This window comes from Ailuropoda melanoleuca, chromosome 4 (assembly GCF_002007445.2).
Source record: "Ailuropoda melanoleuca isolate Jingjing chromosome 4, ASM200744v2, whole genome shotgun sequence".
NCBI classification, from domain to species: domain Eukaryota; kingdom Metazoa; phylum Chordata; class Mammalia; order Carnivora; family Ursidae; genus Ailuropoda; species Ailuropoda melanoleuca.
In genome coordinates this window covers 61,956,620-61,971,973 of record NC_048221.1, presented here as the reverse complement: position 1 = coordinate 61,971,973, position 15,354 = coordinate 61,956,620, and the positions used below count along the sequence as shown (strand labels likewise).

The 15,354-nt window shown below is 46.6% G+C and overlaps 1 protein-coding gene across 1 annotated transcript in view; it reads right to left on the bottom strand.

The window, feature by feature from the left end:
• TGFBRAP1 (transforming growth factor beta receptor associated protein 1) overlaps positions 1-13,155 on the bottom strand; it is a 41,612-nt gene extending 28,457 nt beyond the window's left edge. Inside the window, exons 1-3 of the mRNA XM_002913499.4 lie at positions 12,432-13,155; positions 2,828-3,022; positions 177-331 (exon numbers count right to left, since the gene is read on the bottom strand). Coding sequence (XP_002913545.1) covers positions 177-331; positions 2,828-3,022; positions 12,432-13,119 — 1,038 coding nt within the window. The 5' untranslated portion in view covers positions 13,120-13,155. The remainder of the gene's footprint in view (positions 1-176; positions 332-2,827; positions 3,023-12,431) is intronic.
• Between the last annotated feature and the right edge of the window lie 2,199 nt (positions 13,156-15,354).

The window sequence follows — 15,354 nt, the reverse complement described above, 5'->3', positions numbered from 1 at the left end:
CAACCTGCCTCCATCTCCAGGTGATGTGGATGGGCTGAGGAAACGAAACAGCAAATACAAAAGCAATCTGCAAGATTGAGGCACACAGGGAGGGCCGACACATGCTAGTGAAATCTGAATGTTTTCTAGCTGGTGGCTTGGCGTCACGCTCTCTTGTGACCAACTTAATTACAAACCTGAAATTTTTCTTTTGGAATGTTCCTCCGGGCTCCTTTTGCTAAAACCAAAGCCTCTTCCACTCTATGGCTTGCTAGAAGATCCTGTATTTGCTTTTCCAGGGGTAACGGAACCAAGATGTAAACTCCTTTACTTGTGGCGACAATCACTCTTCCTGGGAAAAAATTCAACAGTGTTGGAAAGAGAAAGAACGTATTGCACAGACACACGCTGCTTCCCCGAAACGGGCTTGTCATTCGATCTGATGGCTGACTTCATTGTAATTCTCCCAACACAAAATTCCTACAGAAATTATAAATTACAATGCTTTTCTTTTTTTTTTTTTTTAAAGATTTTATTTGTTTATTTGACAGAGAAAGAGACAGCCAGCGAGAGACTGAACACAAGCAGGGGGAGTGGGAGAGGAAGAAGCAGGCTCATAGCAGAGGAGCCTGATGTGGGGCTCGATCCCATAACGCCGGGATCACGCCCTGAGCCGAAGGCAGACGCTTAACCGCTGTGCCACCCAGGAACCCCAATGCTTTTCTTTTCTTCTTCCCATATTGTCAACTGTCAGAAAAAGGGTGGGCACTAATAGCACATTTCCAAAGTACAAAATATGCTTTTTTTGCTGTTTGTTTGAAAGTGCTGATAAATTTAAAATCAGTTGAGTAGAGGGGCACCCGGGTGGCTCAGTTGGTTAAGCATCCGACTTCAGCTCAGGTCATGATCCCAGGGTCCTGGGATCGAGCCCCGTGTCAGGCTCCACCCTCAGCGGGGAGTCTGCTTCTCCCTCTCCCTCTCCCCCTGCGCATGATCTCTCTCTCTCTCAAATAAACAAATAAAATCTTAAAAAAAAGTAAAATCATCTGAGTAGATACATAACATATAGTCCAAAGAAGTTACAGAGATCAAGTATGGCAAATGATCTCCAAGAATTATGATATACTTCCTATAAAATTTTTTTAAGAATTCTTTTCTTTCCATGTTAGTTTCTAAGAAACTAAGATTATAACACTACATTCTGAACCACAAGATATTTCATACTCACTTACCATCCAAATACCCAAGTCTCAGCCTGACCTTATTCATTCCCCCACAGCCCTGTGGGTTCACCCGACCTATGGCCAACGCCGTCATCCTCGGAGTACTAAGACCCTGTGCAGACAGTTCACAGAACCGGAGCTGTGATGCAACATGCACTCCTGCTACGGAGCTTTGAGTTCTGCCCCTTCTGGACACACTCTGTAAGCAAACTACCACCCTCTCGCAGGAAGCAATGGATGATCTTTCCTTCCTGTCTGAAGGACGACTCAACATCAGCAAAGCCTTCCCGGCTCCTCCACTCTTCTCTCCTGGAAATCCATCGTTCCATGCCAGCCCCACCGTCTGGTGTCATGGAAGGCCTCATCTTTCCTTGCCTGGACATCTTCCCGCTCTGCTCTCTTGTCCAGATTATCTGCCTTCTATATCACAAACGAAGTCATCTTTCTGAGATGCTGTTCCTTCTCTGCATGGATGTCCCTTTTCCTGGGAAGCCTCTCCTTCTTTGCACCTGGGGGGTTTACATCAGCAGCCCCTATATGCCCATGACCCCATGCCCACCTGTACCACTCCTCTGCAGCACCGTGATATCGTTAGGAGACATGCTCTTCTGATGTGTGTGTTGGGGCTCCCGAGTGGAATGTGACACACTTAATGTGGGGGCCGAGAATCTTAGTGAGTTTATATCCCTCGCATCCAGAACAGGAAGGGCAACGTATGGTGAGCTGAAATCCTTAAATGGCAAATGTATGTATAAATCTAGATCAGTTCCTGGTTTGAAGAAGATGTCATAAAAGACCTTCTTAGGACAACCAGGGAAATGTGAACACAGCCAGGATATTGGAGTTCATTTTCTAAGGGGTGAAAGGGCTTTGTGGTTATATAGGAAAATGCTCTAACTCTTAGGAGATGAGTGCTGAAGTATTTCGGATTAAATGTCGTGATGTCTTTTACTTACCTTTGAATGGCTCGGCAAAATGTTTACAAGTGTTGAGTCTAGGTGAATGGTACGTGGTGCTTCTCTTTGTTTTTCTTTCGATTTTTCAGTACGTTTGAAAATGTTCATAATAAAATTCAGGAAAAGTAAAAGAAGTCCCTTGCCGGGCTCACTGCTGCACACAAGGGGGGGTCCCTCCTGACGGCCCTGATCTGCTGCAGTCTCATCTCAGGCTGGCCTGACACATGACATGCTACAGTCACCCTGAACTGCTCACATGGCCTGAAGCCCAGGGCTCCCTCTTGCATACACCTGCAGGCACCTTTCTCTCTACCTGAGGTTCTTTCACACCAAATTTGATTGGCTCACTCCACTCATCCTTAAAGGTTTGGCTCAAATACCATCTCCTTCAGGAAGCCCTCCCTAATATTTCCAGGAAACATTCCTGCTCTCTCAGTTGGCTTTGGTTCATGTCTATCAAGCTCATCGACTGCTGCTATCTGTCCAAATGTCTATCTCCCCGTTACCTTTGGAGCCCCGGAGCTTGTAGACCGCGTTACCATCCCCTGTGTAGCTTCGAAATTTAGCATGAGGTCCAGCTCCAAATGGACTCTTAATAATATTTACGGAAGAAACATCACAAATGGGTTGATAACTAAATTTCATTAAGATTTCTGTGCAAAGTAGTACCTTCGAAATCCTGTAGAATGTGTCCTTCCTTAAAGGGCAGGGTCTGCTTTTGCTGCTGGTCCAACATGCTGTGCACCGTGATGAATTCATCATCGAGCGCTATGACATACGGGAAGCAAATGGCCGCCCCGATCACATTCTCTGACCAGTGCACAGGGGCTCGCTGAGATATGCCAGCAACTGTGGCAAACATGCCTGTAAAAACAGGAAGAGTCAGGTGGGCCTCCAAAGAACTGTGGCATTTTTCCTTTCTGTCGATGTGTCTGGATGCAAAATACCATCCCCTCCTTCCTTGTATTTCAAGATCAGAAAGATAATATAATATGCCGCAGGTGTGAAAAAGCCTATGTGACTTTATTAAGAGAGAACTACCTTGCCCTGAATGTGTACCTTTCATTTACTTCCAATTAAAAATGAGCTTAAAAAAAAAGGTTACATGTACCCACCCAAAGGTTTATAAAGCACATGTCCTCACCTGTGTGGAAAAAGTTACTTCCCAGCAGTTTACGCAGCTTTGCAAGCTCTCTCTCACATCCAATCCTCCAACTGGTTAGCGTCTCTAAGTTACGGCCCTTCCTTGTTGAATGAATATTGAATACATTCCCTCAAACATTTACTGAGCTCCTACCATGTGCCAGGCACTGCACAAGACATCCTATCAGGCACTGTCCCTGCTCAGAGCTGAAGTCCAGTATTGGACACACGCACCCTCTAATGCAGGGACAGAGCCAATTCTGCACTTCAAGACACACTGCTGTTGAGTGAGTGTCCATCAGTAACTTCCATAGCAAATGACAGCTTAACTGTCTTGTGCATAAAGTACCAAACTAGCCATTTCCCAATGAGCTACATATAGTCCACAGATACTGGGGTTTACCAAAATTAATACATTTGCAAAGTCAAGTCAATCCATTTTAACTTAGTTTTCAAACCAGGTGACGTAAAACACCTTTAAAAACAGCATGTTGTTGCCTGCAAGCCATCAGCTGCTATTGCAACAGCCGGTTTCCGCTGTACAGGCTGGAGAACCTGGGGGGGGGAGACACAGAGATACGCAAAGAATTTCAAGATTGAAACAAGGGCAACTATCTCAACTCCATCATATGAGCGAAATTCCTAAACCTGTGAAACCAACCACCCACCTAAATTTTCTGTAGTTACAAAGACTAAAATATACTGCAGTTAATCAATTACAAACATAGGTCTTTTCCTCTACGTTAGGCTGTTCCTGAAACTGGGTATCACGTGGGACCTCACGCACGCGTACACACACCCTGCTTTTACCTAACACACGCCAGGCCCTCCCTGAAGAACAACACTGTGCTCAGAGCACCATTAACACTTCACATGCAGGTTCTCGGCACGTGGGAGCAACAACTGGAACTGAGGGTTGCTGTAGGGGAGGTGGCCGGGCGGGTGTGCTAGATGGGTGATGGGCATTAAGGAGGGCACTTGTGATGAGCACTGGGTGTTATAGGCAACTGATGAATCACTGAATTCTACTCTTGAAACCAAACCACACGATATGTTAGCTAACCTGAATTAAAAAAAAAAAAAAAAGATGATGGAACAATAAGCCTAGAGAGAGTGTGTGTGTGTGTGTGTGTGTGTGTCCCCTCTACTACGGAGTCACAAATGCCTAATGTAAACCATTCTGATCTTCAGTATTTCCCTTTGGCCCTTCAAAGTCTCCAAACTCAATACAGAAAGAGAGGCTATAAATTAGTAATTTACAAAAGACAAAATGCAAATGGCTAATAAATTCACAAAGAAATTCCATATTCGTCAATAGCCAAGGCCACAAATTTAAATGAAAACCAGTAAAAACACAACTTTTACCCACCAGATTGGCCAAAGGTTATATATAGACCGATAATACCAAGTACTGGTACGGCCCAAGGAGACATCTTTTGGAGAATGATTTGGGAAGCAGCTACCAAAACTGAATATACACTCACCCTCTTTAATTGATTCTACTTTTAAATCTATTGGCAACTGGTAAGTACAAGGGTGGTCTCTGCGATATTTTTAGTAACAGCGTAAAACTGAGTAGATACGTTAAAGATGACATGGCTCTGGGTGGGCGCACCACGAACAGACAAGAAGGCTCCTCTGTTAAATGAGCACAGACAAAAAGCTGAGCAGTGGTTTCAGGTCACTGAACATTCGCTGTGGGGAGCATGGAGGTCGCTACCAAGAGACAGACGACAGATTCAAGGGCTCACAGGGGGTGAAGCGGTTAAGGGAAACACGTAAATAATGACCACATGAGAGATAAAGACCGGGCACAGAAAGGTGTCAAACACTTTCCGAGAACAGATGGAGTGAGGATGGAGGTCAAGTCCAGACGGAGCTAGGTGACCAGACCCCAGCCCGCACAGGGAAGGGGACACGTGCAGGGGGCAGCAGTAGGGAGGGCGCATGTCCCTGGAACAGGGCAAACCCTGTCCGAAGGTCAAGTTGGCACTGGAACGGGCAGCACTGGCTCTAGTCAGGCTGAGGAGTGTGGCCTGCACTTGTTACAGACCACAGGGGCTTCCGAAGGCCAGCCTAGCAGAAGTGTGACAGCTGTGTGCAAGGAGCCACACAGGGGAGGGCTGGACGGCTGCCTGCGACCAAGGAGGAGGCCTTGGCCAGGCCAGGGCTGGAGCACAACAGAGGGACGGTCACTTCCAGGGGTGAACTGGGGAACCTGGCCGCTGACTCAGTGGGAGCAAGAGAGAAAGTGAGTCAAGGGCTACCATGGGGGTGTCAGCCTCAGGACTGAACAGTACTGCACTGAGTCTGAAATGAAAGAGGGATTAGGATGCAGGGCTGGTCGGGAGACAGTGTTTGCACTTCCCGGAACTAGAGGACACAGACTTCTGGGAGAGGGAAGCCTGGAGATCCAGGGCTTTCTCAGGGGTGGGAGTAGCATGCTTCCTGAAGGAGGACACCATGCTTCCACAGAGCCCACCAAAAGCCACAGAGAGGACAGGATGACCCGAGAGGAACCGTCTCTGCAGGGTGTAACCGAGGACTGCTCCTGAGGCTGGTGGGGGCTTTTTGTTCTCATCTCTTTGCAAAGCAGGTAAGAAGTCAATGAAAACTCAGAAAACTCCACCACGATGACTCAAGCTGGAAGGCAGGATGAAACAATGAGGGCAGTCTGGTTCTGTCGCCGAGCTCGGACAGCACATGGGACCGAAGGCCCTGGGTTTGGCATTGCCAGTGTTCTACCAGAACACAGAGGACATAATTACCATCTGAACTAGCCTACCAACTGCACTGCCCAAGTATTCTGACAGCATTAAAAACTGCTGGAGAGAAACCAAAGCGTAAAGCTTTGGGAAGCATTAAGAATCTGGAATGAGGACTGAGCTTTGGAGGAGGAAATTCGGTTAGCACTATCTTGACTTTTCCATGCATTTAGAGACAGCCAGCCGAAAAGAACCTAAAGGCATGGTCGCCAGCACACTACTCTCCTGGGCACTTGGCAATCGTAAACCGTAAGCCTGAGGACGCCCAAATTTCGGGTCAAATATGCATGTATAGCACACTCTCCCGGGAACATGGACAGTAAGACGCTGTCCGGCCTCCTCCTGGAATTAAATCCGGGTGACTGCATTTACCCACGTAAGGCTGGGTATCACCCGGCCCAGGAGGTGTGCAGTGCAGAGGCCCTGACATGAGTGTTCTCATAATGAAATGGGCAGAAGTCAGAGGTCAAGAACAAAGGCTTCTATTCACCCAAAAAGCAGAAGATGACACTGGAATAAAAGAACAGAGCAGTAACTGGCAGCTGATGGGCCCGGGTCAGGCAGTAGAAGGTGCCAGAGAATCACTGAGGAACAAAGGTACTGTTATTAACACCCACCAATTAATTATATGCCTGCAGAGCAGGTGACAAACTCTATTGTTTCTATATTGTCAGAGTCAAGTGCTGTCAATGTGCAAATGTAACAAATGTGGAAATGGTACATCTTTAAAAAGCAATATTTTCAATTGTGCACCCTTTAAATATCAGAGGTCCCCTTATCTGAACTGGGAGGAGGGGAGGGGGCCAGGCAGCCAGGGGGCCATGTGGAGTCAAGAAGAGCTTAATTATCTGCATTTTCCAAGAAGTATTATCAAAGGACAGAGTTTAAAGTCACAAGACTCAATCACGTTCTGAAAATTTCAACAAAGTATTGCTGAGAATAGGAAAATCTAAGTTAAGGCAAAAAGCTAAGAGTGGTTTCTCATGACACGGGAGTGAGTGCATATAATCTTTAGGGAGAAACAGAAGCAAAATGAAAATTTATAGCTTTCATATGCTTAAAGGTGCATTTGCATTTATTTGAACCTAATTCTTTTTTTGGTAAAGATTTTATTTATTTATTTGGGGGGGGAGAAAAAGAGAGAGAGCATGAGTAGGGGGAGGGATAGGGGCAGAGGAGAAGCAGACTCCCTGCTGAGTGACATGGGGAAGGGGCTCAATCCCAGGACCCCAGGATCAGGACCTGAGCTGAAGGTGGATGCTTACCGGACTGAGCCACCCAGGGGCCCATATTTGAACTTAATTCTGGAGCCATGTAATAAAGTGGTGATTACTATGTTGCATGCAGAACCTGTATATAGGAAATGTATAAGAGAGCTTACAAGTGATACTAGAGTCAAATGTTTTCCCTAGAAAGCCTTTATAACTGAAACAGTAAGGCATTGGCTCAGAAGCAGCCAAACACACTGAAGGAACAGAACAGAAAATCCAGAGATAGACCCAATGGCATAAGGAAATTCGGTGTGCATTAAAGGCAGCTGCCTACATCAGTGACATAAGGTGGGCTCTGCAGTCGGTTGGTTGGGATAACGGACAGTCACAGAGAAAAGTATAAAACTGAATCTGTTCCCTACACTCTGCACTATAAAAAATGAAACCATAAAAGTACTAGCAGAAAACATGGGTGAGTTTGTCTATAACCGGAGAGAGGGAAATGTCCCTAATTATGACTTGAAATCAGTGCATTGGTGGGTCAGTGGTAGAATTATCACCTAATTATGACTCAAAATCAAGATGCAATAAAGTAAAAAGGTTAATACATTTGATTATACAGAAGTGTTGATGAAAAGCTTTTGCATGGTAAAGACGGGAAACAAGTATTTGAAACCTACGCCAGGCGACAAGTGGGTATCTCGAACGCATAAAGAACACTAAAAGAAATGCCCAGAGAAAAGAACAGATAATCCCCATCAGAAGAAAGGCAGTGGCCCCTAAATGTATGAAAAAATGTTCACTCTTGGGGCGCCTGTGCAGCGTACTCGGTTAAGCATTGGACTCTTGGTTTTGGCTCAGGTCATGACCTAGGGGTCGTGAGATCAAGCCCCGTGTTGGGCTCCAAGGGGAGTCTGCTTAAGACTCTCTCTCCCTCTGCCCCTCCCCCCACAATAAATAAATCTTTTCTTAAAAAGTTCATTCTTGCTCATCACAGGAGAAGTGCAATTAACTATGCTAAGATACCACTTCTCATGTACAGGACCAGGGACAACACAGAAGGAAGCTTGACAACATACCCTACTCTGTTGGCAATGCTGAGGGGAAATAGGCATTGTCATATGTTGCTTGGGAGAACAGAAAATGTACAAACTTTATCAAAGGAATATGGCAATACCTAGCAAAACTCACATGCATTTGTACTTTGACTCAACAATCCCACCTATAAAAGGCTTTTCCATAGATATACCAGGAGAATACAAAAAAATTAGTCCCTAGTAAAACCATAAAACTGGAAAAAACCCACATGCCCCCCAATAGGGGCCTGATTAGAAAAATGCATTCTACCTCCACACGACGGAGTAGCATGCAGCTATGAAATGAGGGATAGTTCTGGATTATATTACAAAGGGGTCTCCGTAATACATTGCTAAGTTAAAAAAAAAAAAAGAGCTAAGAAAGAGATGCAAATACTTTCATAGTTATTTGTATTTTTTATTAAAAAATGAAAGGATAAACCATAAAAATACCATAAACATAAAGGCTGCCTAAGGGGGAAGAAGAGAAGAAGTGAAGACGACAGGTTATCAGCTCTTGGAGTATACCTGGCTATAGCCCACCTGACGTGCAGCCTTGTACATATTTACAGAGTAAAAATATACAATAAAATAAATCAATTCCTAAAAATCAAAAGTAAAATAAGACAAATTAACTATATATCCAGGTGGTGGCATAACCAGAGGGGGACTCTTTCAAGTGACTTTAAAACACAGTAATGCGGGGCGCCTGGGTGGCAGAGTGGTTAAGCGTCTGCCTTCGGCTCAGGGCGTGATCCCGGCGTTATGGGATCGAGCCCCACATCAGGCTCCTCCGCTACGAGCCTGCTTCTTCCTCTCCCACTCCCCCTGCTTGTGTTCCCTCTCTCGCTGGCTGTCTCTATCTCTGTTGAATAAATAAATAAAATCTTTAAAAAAAAAACAAAAAAAAAAACCACAGTAATGTGACCATCCATTCCTGATGGGTTTATGTGCATCCTACACTGAAGACAAAAAGAACCATAAACACTCAAACTGTGTGCAGTCATTACACTGCGGAAACAGCGGTGTCAGTATTGTTCTGCGTACTGTGGGGGTTGTCAAAGGAACAATTACGTCGGGCAGTGGTTTACTAAGACACTCGGTGTGGTTGAAAGCAGACAGGAACACAGAGACCGATGAGGTCAATGTCCTACAGCCGTGAATTGGTTCTATCCGTATGGTCTCGCAATGGGTTTTACCTTTACAGAAAGGCGTCCTTCTCAACTCTGTCCACTGAAGTGGCTTGAACACAATGGGCAACAACAGTTCTAGCACCCAGCCCATGGTCTGTAAACATCAGGGTCCTTGGAGAAATGGCTGAAACCAGATCTAGGGCAGGAAATGCACAAAATGAACCTGGAACACCTTCCACATGAAAAGGCAAGGGAGCCATCCGAGTTCGAGGGTCATGTGAAGGGGGCTTGGCAGTCAACCTAGACAACCCCCACCCAAGCACAAGTAGATGGAAACGCACCATATGTGTCTGAATCCATGATGCATCATGACATTTTTTTTAAAAATCGCTTCCGCAAGACAGAAGGGATCACCTTACTGAGAACCTTTTCATTCTGCCTTTCTTACACAATGTACCTGGGGGGCAACTAAAAACAGTAAGTTTCTCTTCACTGAAGCAGTCCAGTTAACGTAAGAAGGAGGAAGGGACAGAAACAGAACGCTGCCATTTGGCAGCCCCCCATGATTTAAAGGCTCTATGCATCACTCATCAATAGCTACTGACATCACAGAGGGAGAAAAATAAATTGCACAACCCTGATGGAAGTCCTCCACCGCCGATGAGGAAGTCTTAAGCAAAAAACAAAACAAAACAAACAAAACACCCCACACTTGAATCTGACAAAACCTAGCACCCTAATTACCAGGTGGTGGGAAACGCAAAGCTCAACCTGACTAGTAAAAATATACGGGGATAAAAATCATCAAAATTCAGGCTGTGGGAGGCTCTAAGTAATGATCCAATCTCTTCAACAAAAAGTTAGGGAAAAATAAAAAGAGAAGGAGAAGGAATCTTAAGAGAACTTACAGACGCAGAGAAGCCTAACAGATCGATCGATTGCAATGCACACGTCTCATGTGGGATCTGACTCAGACTGAAAAATAAACACACAAACCCTTAAACATAAATTTACACAGATCTCTCTGTGTATGTGTGCTAACAGGAGAAATATGAAATGCCTTGATATCTGATGATATTAAGGAATGACGTTACATTGTATTAGGGTATGTGGGACTCCCGGGTGGTTCAGTCAACCAACTGCCTTCAGCATCTGCCTTCAGCTCAGATCATGATCCCAGGGTCCTGGGATCGGGCTCCTTGCTCAGCAGGGAGCCTGCTTCTCCTTCTCCCTCTGCCTACTTCTCCTCCTGCTTGTTTGTGCACTCTCCCTCTGACAAATAAATAATATCTTTAGAAAAACTTTTCTTTTTTTAGGTATGCAATGGTATTGTGCTTTTCCTTCCTCTTTTCTTTCTTTTTTTAAGGAACTTAGAACTACATAATGAACAGTTTCTAGGAGAAGTGCTATGATGCCCGTGATTGCTGGTAATCAAGTCGGGGAAACAGCTAGGTGTAGAAATCAAACAATTGGCAAGGAATTCGTAATAGCTGGAGCTGAGTGATGGGTACATTTGAGTTCATTATAATATTCTCTTAAATCTATATATGCTTTCCATAATACAAATTTTTCATTAAAATTGGGAATTTTTGCTAAAGAAAAAGGTGGTTGGGTAAAGAATTTTTTTCCAAAAAGTAAAAATCTGAGCTATTGAGCCATGAAGAGACATGAAGGAACCTTAAATGCATATTACTAAGTGAAAGAGGTCAACGTGAAAAGGTAACGTACTGTATGACTTCAACTACATGACACTCCGGAAAGATCAGCGGTTGCCAGAGACTGAGGGTGTAGGGGAAGAACAGGTGGAGCACAGAGAATTTTGAAGGCAGTGAACATACTCATTATGGTACCATAATGATGGACATGCATCATTTTACATTTGTCCAAACTCACAGAATGTACAACCGCGAGAGTGAACGCTGATGTAAACTATAGACTTTGGGTGATTATAACGCATCACCGTAGATACATCCATTATCATAAACATACCACTCTGTTGGGGGGATGCGGATAGCGCAGGAGGACGTACATGTTTGGGGGCAGTGGGTATGTGGGAACTCTGTACTTTCTGCTCAATTGTGCTAGGAACCCAAAAGGGCTCAAAAACATAAAACTGATCTAAAAAGTAAAAATCAGTAAGTGCACACTAACCAGAGTTCACGCCCTCAACTTTTGCTATCACCAGAAAATCCGTACCCCTGCTCTGAGATGAGATGCCTGCACAGAGACTACGGTTCACGAGTACGGGTGGTGAGGTGGACTCGCCCTCCCCAGCACCCGCTGCGTGTCATAGACACACACGCACCCGAAAATGAGCCATCCGCGGCTGAAAGAAAGTACAAGTCACCCACGCCGTGAACAGCTCTGAGCCTCAATTTCGAGCAGGCAGCACACGGAACTCGCAAGGCCGTATGACAGAGCCAAAGCCCTTTCAGGGGGCTAGCGACAGGACACCGTGGTGGGATGAAACTGCAGTCAGTCAAATAACGGACGTAACACTGAAGTGTCCAAGCCTGAAAATCTGTCTAAGTGAGCTCCACTCCTTTTCATAACGAAGAGTAAAAACAATCAACTGACAAACCCACCCACGTGAGAAAATCTTATAAGGAAGTCTAACAGATTTTTATTTTGCAGTTATTTACTTAGAGGAATTTTCTCCCCAGAGCCATGTGAAGGCTCCTCGTTAGCACAGAATAAAGCTGGCTCACTTTACCACCGGCCTATCTGTGTGCCATTAACCCTACATTCACTGCACAACCTGAGGGAACGTAGCAAACGCTGGCTCTGATTGTTTACATCTTGCCACACTTCCTCAGCGTTGGCGAATACGCTTCACGAGTATCTATTTTCACAGCTAAGTTCTCCCTCCCGGATCTGGGCAAGGGCTCACAGAGGTAAGGCCAAGGGAACGGACAGATGGGGGGTGGAGGTTGGCGGCGGCTCACCCAGTCCTCCGGGACCTGCCAGGAGGAACTCCTGTCTCCCGATCCTCTTGACGATGGGGCGCTTCTCCTCGCTGCAGTAAGGAAACAGGTCCTGGGAGAAGCCCGTGTTGTAGTTCAGGATGATGTACTGCGTGGTCAGAGCCAGGCACAGGAAGTGGCCGTCCACGGCCACGGCCAGGGGCTGCTCCGGCGTGGACACCTCCCTGACGATCTGAACCCGGTCCTCGTACACCAGGAACAGCTGGATGGTCCTGCGCTTGACCGAGATGATGCAGACTTCCACGCAGAACGGGTCTCCGTTCACAGGGTTCTCGTTCAAGGCCAGCGCCGCGGCCCCTTTGATGCGCGCCCCCGAGGGCACGGGCTCCAGGCTCATCATGTTAACCAGGGTGATGGAGTTGTCACAGAGCACCAGCAGCCTGTTGAGGGCCGAGGCCGCTCGCAGCTCGTTCACTGGCTTCCGGAAGCCCAGGTGTCGGTGCAGCTGCTTGGTGGCGGAGAAGGTGGCCGTCCCGGTGGGCAGCGCCCGCTCCTCCAACAGGAAGTGGTAGACGACGCAGTCACCGGTGCCCACGTAGAGGTTCTTCCCGCAGCACTCCACGCACTCTATGTGCACCCGCTCCTTGTCGCCTGCCAGCAGCTCCCACTCCACGGCAGAGACCAACGTGAAGGCCTTGGTGCTCATCATGTCTGCTGGTGACCTGCGGGGAGGGGGACAGGAACGTCAACTCAGGGTAGCGAACAACGAGCGAACCACTTCAGGTCGCAGTGAATACACCCGATTCCTCAGTTACGATCTCAGTGAAAGGAAACCGTTGGACGCTGTTAAGAAACAGTACTGGGGAGAAAAGCTCTCCCTCTGGGTCTCCTTCCACCAGGCAAATGGGAGACCCCAGCAGGACAGCACATGCGAGGGCTTTCAGGCCATCCTGCCCGTGCTCAGCAGAGCCGAGACTGACACGGGGTTTCCTCCCGTTGTTCTTGGGAGATGAAGCTGGAAGCAGAAGACAACCTCACATCCGCCCAGAGACAAGCTAGCAGAAACGTTCTGGGAAAAGGCAAACACGATCCACTGATCTTCCCCTGAGCGTCTCTGGCCACTCGACTGAGCGTCTAAGTGAACAGTGGGACGCAACTGCCTCAGGCGCTTACATCTTGCCCCTCAGATCTTGTCAGAAACACTGAGGCAGGGGCCACACCTTGAACCTGTGTTCTTCCCAGCACCCTATGCGGCGCGCCGAGTAAATGCGTTCATGCAGAGTGGTGAAGATGGGCCTCAGATCTCTACGTCTGTCAGGGGAGGGGGTATCCAGTGGACCTGGGAGAAGGCCACTGACGTGTCAGTGAAGGGATGACTCCCGCTGGAAGACCGACTGCCCCAGTGTCTGAGAGGACTCTGGTTTCACACACCACAAAGTTAAAGGCAGCAGAAATGAGCAAGATGGCCTTTCCCTGATGTCTCAGCCCGCAGGAAGGCAACTCACACAGGCTCCCCGATCCACTCAAGCCGTAGGGGAGAAATGTACCTCCAAAAAGGTCCACGGAAGGCTGATGGAAGTTAGGGGAAGCCAGCTGGACTTTTCCAGCACTTCGAGCTGTCCAGAAGTAGGGTCGCCTCCAGACAGACTAAATTCCTTAATCCTTTGAGGCATTCTAGCCAAGGCGGGAACTTTTGGAAGTATTCAAGAAAGAATATAGAGTGCTATCATTTCTTACACACCCTGAGAGCTCTTGGGGCAACAGCTACACAAGGAGGACTCCAGTCTCCTTCCCCGAGTCACTAAAATCCCCAGGAAGGAAGGTATCTCAGGTGTGGGGATGAGGTATTTCAACTGGACACCATCAGAGTTCCTCTCTGTCACTTACTATGTGACCTGGGGAAAGTCACTCGGCTTCTCCGTGCCTCAGTTCCTCATTTGTAAAATGAACGTAATAATGGTACCTACTTCATAACGAGACTTTGAGGATTAAATAAGTCAGCTCAAGTAAAATACTTAATATCTGGCACAGAGCAAGTACCCGATAAAAGTTTTTGAGCTAATCTTCGATACATCCCTCTCAAAGCCCCAGCCTACTTTCGGTCTCTATTTCCCAAGCCGGGTACCAAGAGATGAAGTAATGCTGTCTTTAGCCCTTAGCTATGTAACCGGTGTCCACCTTGTTGACATTGAAGGACAGACTGAAATATAAGCCAGACAAGCGCTCACACACAGCCTCCCCCGCCCCAGGCATTGTCATACTTACTTACATGAGCTGTCCTCACAGAGACTATGGAAGAGAGGCAAGAAAGTGGGGTGTGAGGCTCAGAAGGCATCACAGAAAGGAATCCTGTCCATCTATCTGGGGCCATGGGAACTCGAAGAGTCCCGGGGAAAGCCCAGGGTTCGGGGAAAAGTAAGCTTCAGTGTCTGACACCAATCATTTTTTAAACACTACCATCTATTTGTCATGACCAAACAGAACCACAAAACCCAAACTGGATATATATTTTTTCCATTTAAATGCCAAAGACTAAAACACAGGTATTGAAAATGTAGGCTGTGAGACATCCTAAGTCTGTGAAAGCAAAGTATTATGCAATACTTCTGCCTTCACTGATTGATCAAAAGGCTGTCTTTTAGAATCACATGATGGAGTGACTCTGCTATTGGAAGTGTGAACTGTACCCTTCCCTTCGCAGAAGGAACAGAGACATAGGCTTCTGGCACTCATAAGTAAACTCCTATTTAACTCTTGGAAGGTGTGGTGTCTTCGCATCGCACAAGAGATAAACTAGACACGTCTGTGGTGAAGAATACATGCAAACACCTCATATTTAGTCTAAGGGCCGGGTGGACAGAAACGGAGGGAGCGGGGAGCTAGAGCTGGAAGAGAAGCATCTGGCTAAGTTTTATAGTGTAAGTATTTAAGAAGAAATGCAGTA